Here is a 2,757-nt window from a genome sequence, read left to right as displayed (position 1 = left end):
GGGGTGCACGTACCCCTTCGGATCCCTACTTTTGTATCTTTGGGGTAAATACCCAGTTTACTTTCTTTCTTTAGGCTGGAAAGACTTAAGTTGATAGATGATCGATAGATAGATAGATATACAAAAAATAAATAAATAAACCTGACCTTTTAGTTGACTAAATATTATAGAAGGCAATTTTGTTTCTGGCTCATGCTACATTACTTCTCTGAATAAATAACTACCTCTTCAAGACTTTTATGGATGTGAGGAATGATGAGGTACTGAGAGAACAAGTCATGAGAAGAGGATGGCATGGCCATGGTAACCCAGGTTTGGGCTGTCATGGACCGACACCAAGAAATCAAATAAAGATATGCTAGTATTGCAAAAACACACCCAAGTAAGGAACTGTTTAAAAGTCAGAAAAGCCCAAAATTCCAGCTGTGTTTTCTTGACTACCTCAGGGCTCAGACCTTCTATTTTTATTTATTTATGTTTAATTGAAGTATAGTTGATGTACAATATCATGTTAGTTTCCGGTGTACAACATAGTCATTCAACATTTATATGTGTTACATAGTAATGCCCGCCATAAATCTAGCTACCATCTGTCACAAAATTGGTATAGTATTATCAACCATATTTCCTATGCTCAGTGTTGCATCCTGTGTCTTATTTATTTTATAATTGGAAGTTTGTACTTTTGAATCCTCTTCCTCTGTTTTACCCATCCCCTCTGGCAGCTACTAGATTGTTCTCTGTATCTACGAGTCTGTTTTGTTTGTTTTGTTTTTTAGATTCTTCATATAAGTGAAATCATATGGTATTTGTGTATTTGTCTTTGTCCGTCTGATTTATTTCACTTAGCAAAATACCCTCTAGGTGCATCCATGTTGTTGCAAATGGCAAGATTTCAAGGCTGAATAATATTTCACTATCTATCGAGGGACACGTATGTTGCTTCCATAGCTTGCTATAGTAAATAATGCTGCAGTGAACACAGAGGTGCATATGGCCTTTCAAATTAGTGTTTTCATTTTCTTTGGATAAAAATCCAGAAGTGGAATTCCTGGATTGTATGGTAGTTCTGTTTTTAATTTTTTGAGGAACCTCCATGCAGTTTTCCAGAGTGGCTGCACCAGTTTGCATTCCCACCAATGGTAAACGAGGGTTTCCTTTTCTCCATATCCTCACCAACACTTGTAATTTCTTGTCTTTTTCATAATAGTCATTCTGACAGGTGTGAATTGGTATCTCTCTGTGGTTTTTGATTTGCATTCCCCTGATGATGAGTGAGGTTGAGCATCTTATGTGTCTGTTGGCCATCTGGTTGTCTTCTTTGGAGAAATGTCTGTTCAGATCCTCTGCCCATTTTTTAGTTGCTATGTTTGTTTTTTTGGTATTGAATTGTGTGACTTCTTTATATATTTTGGTTATTAATCCCTCAGTTATATCATTTGCAAATATCTTCTCCCACCCAGTAGGTTCTCTTCTTGTTTGTTGATGGTTTCCTTTGCTGTGCAAAAAGTTTTAGTTTGACATAATCCCATGCATTTATTTTACTTTTGTTGTCCTTGCCTGAGGAGATAGACCCAAAAAAATATTGCTGAGGCCAATGTCCAAGAGTTTACTGCCTATGTTTTCGTCTAGGAGTTTCATGGTTTCTGGTCTTACATTTAAGCTTGTACTACATTTTGAGTTTATTTTTGTATATAGTGCGAGAAAGTGGTCCAGTTATTTTATTTTTTTTTAAAGTAACAAATGTGGGCGCCTGGGTGGCTCAGTTGGTTAAGCGATTGCCTTCGGCTCAGGTCATGATCCTGGAGTCCCTGGATCGGGTCCCACATCGGGCTCCCTGCTCAGCGGGGAGTCTGCTTCTCCCTCTGACCCTCCCCACTCTCATGTCCTCTCTCTCATTCTCTCTCTCTCAAATAAATAAATAAAATCTTTAAAAAAAAATAAAGTAACAAATGTGCTTTTAATAGATCTACAGATAAAAACTACTCAGCGCAGGTCAGTAACCATGGCAGGCATGGCTCTGTTGGAGCCATGCCTTGTGTGGTCTTCAGGACCTAGGCTAAAGGCTATTTGCATTGTTTCATGTCATCCACAGTATTAGAAAAGAAAGGCATTAGATCAGTTTAGATGAAATGCAGTGTTGGCAGCCAAATCCAGTCTGTTATATTCCATATTTTTTCTCTAGTTCTTCTACTTTGTTGATGTAAGCTTTCATGGCGTCTTCCTTGGAAGTCCCTTTCAGATGATTCCAGGCATCCCACTTGGCCTTGCCTTTGAGATCCAACAGCCCAGGCTGTTCTGTGTTTATGTCACCCACAGTTGCTTGTTTGTAGTGGCTGTAGATGAACAACATCTCATCATCTGCTGGCTTGGTCTTGAGGTGCTTAACATCCTCAGCAGCTTTGTCAAACTCAGCCTGAGACATGCTGGCGGGGTTGCAAAGATCCGGAGAACCCGCGGAGGCGGCGAAGAGCAGGAAACACACGACTCAACTGGCAAATTCATTCTTCGTCATGTTGTTGTCCAGTTTCCCCAACATCTTTATTGAGGTGACTGTCTTTTCTTGGGGCTGAGACTGTTAACTCATGATAAGACAATATGAATTAATTGGGAATAAGTATCCAAAGGGTCAACTTTGGCTGTTCTTTCCCATCTTATTGCATGATAACATATCTCAGATTGTTCATAGCAAGACTTCATATAGGTCAGATGATGTGACAGAGAATATACCATTTCACAGCTCAGACTGCAGCAGTC

At 39.3% G+C, this 2,757-nt stretch overlaps 1 protein-coding gene across 1 annotated transcript; it reads right to left on the bottom strand.

Moving 5' to 3' along the window:
* Positions 1-1,941: 1,941 nt before the first annotated feature.
* LOC102733238 (acyl-CoA-binding protein) lies at positions 1,942-2,507 on the bottom strand. Its single transcript, XM_006747543.2, has one exon. The coding sequence runs from the start codon at positions 2,423-2,425 to the stop codon at positions 2,162-2,164; it is 264 nt and encodes an 87-aa protein (XP_006747606.1). The 5' UTR covers positions 2,426-2,507; the 3' UTR covers positions 1,942-2,161.
* Between the last annotated feature and the right edge of the window lie 250 nt (positions 2,508-2,757).

This window comes from Leptonychotes weddellii, unplaced genomic scaffold (genome assembly GCF_054177405.1).
Source record: "Leptonychotes weddellii isolate Sample4059 unplaced genomic scaffold, ASM5417740v2 HiC_scaffold_19005, whole genome shotgun sequence".
In the NCBI taxonomy this organism is placed as follows: domain Eukaryota; kingdom Metazoa; phylum Chordata; class Mammalia; order Carnivora; family Phocidae; genus Leptonychotes; species Leptonychotes weddellii.
Note: the sequence above shows the minus strand (reverse complement) of the source record. Positions and strands in the feature narration are given on the sequence as shown.

Excerpts from the sequence above, each read along its gene's own strand:
- LOC102733238 (XM_006747543.2), bottom strand. The coding sequence starts at position 2,425 with ATGTCTCAGGCTGAGTTTGACAAAGCTGCTGAGGATGTTAAGCACCTC.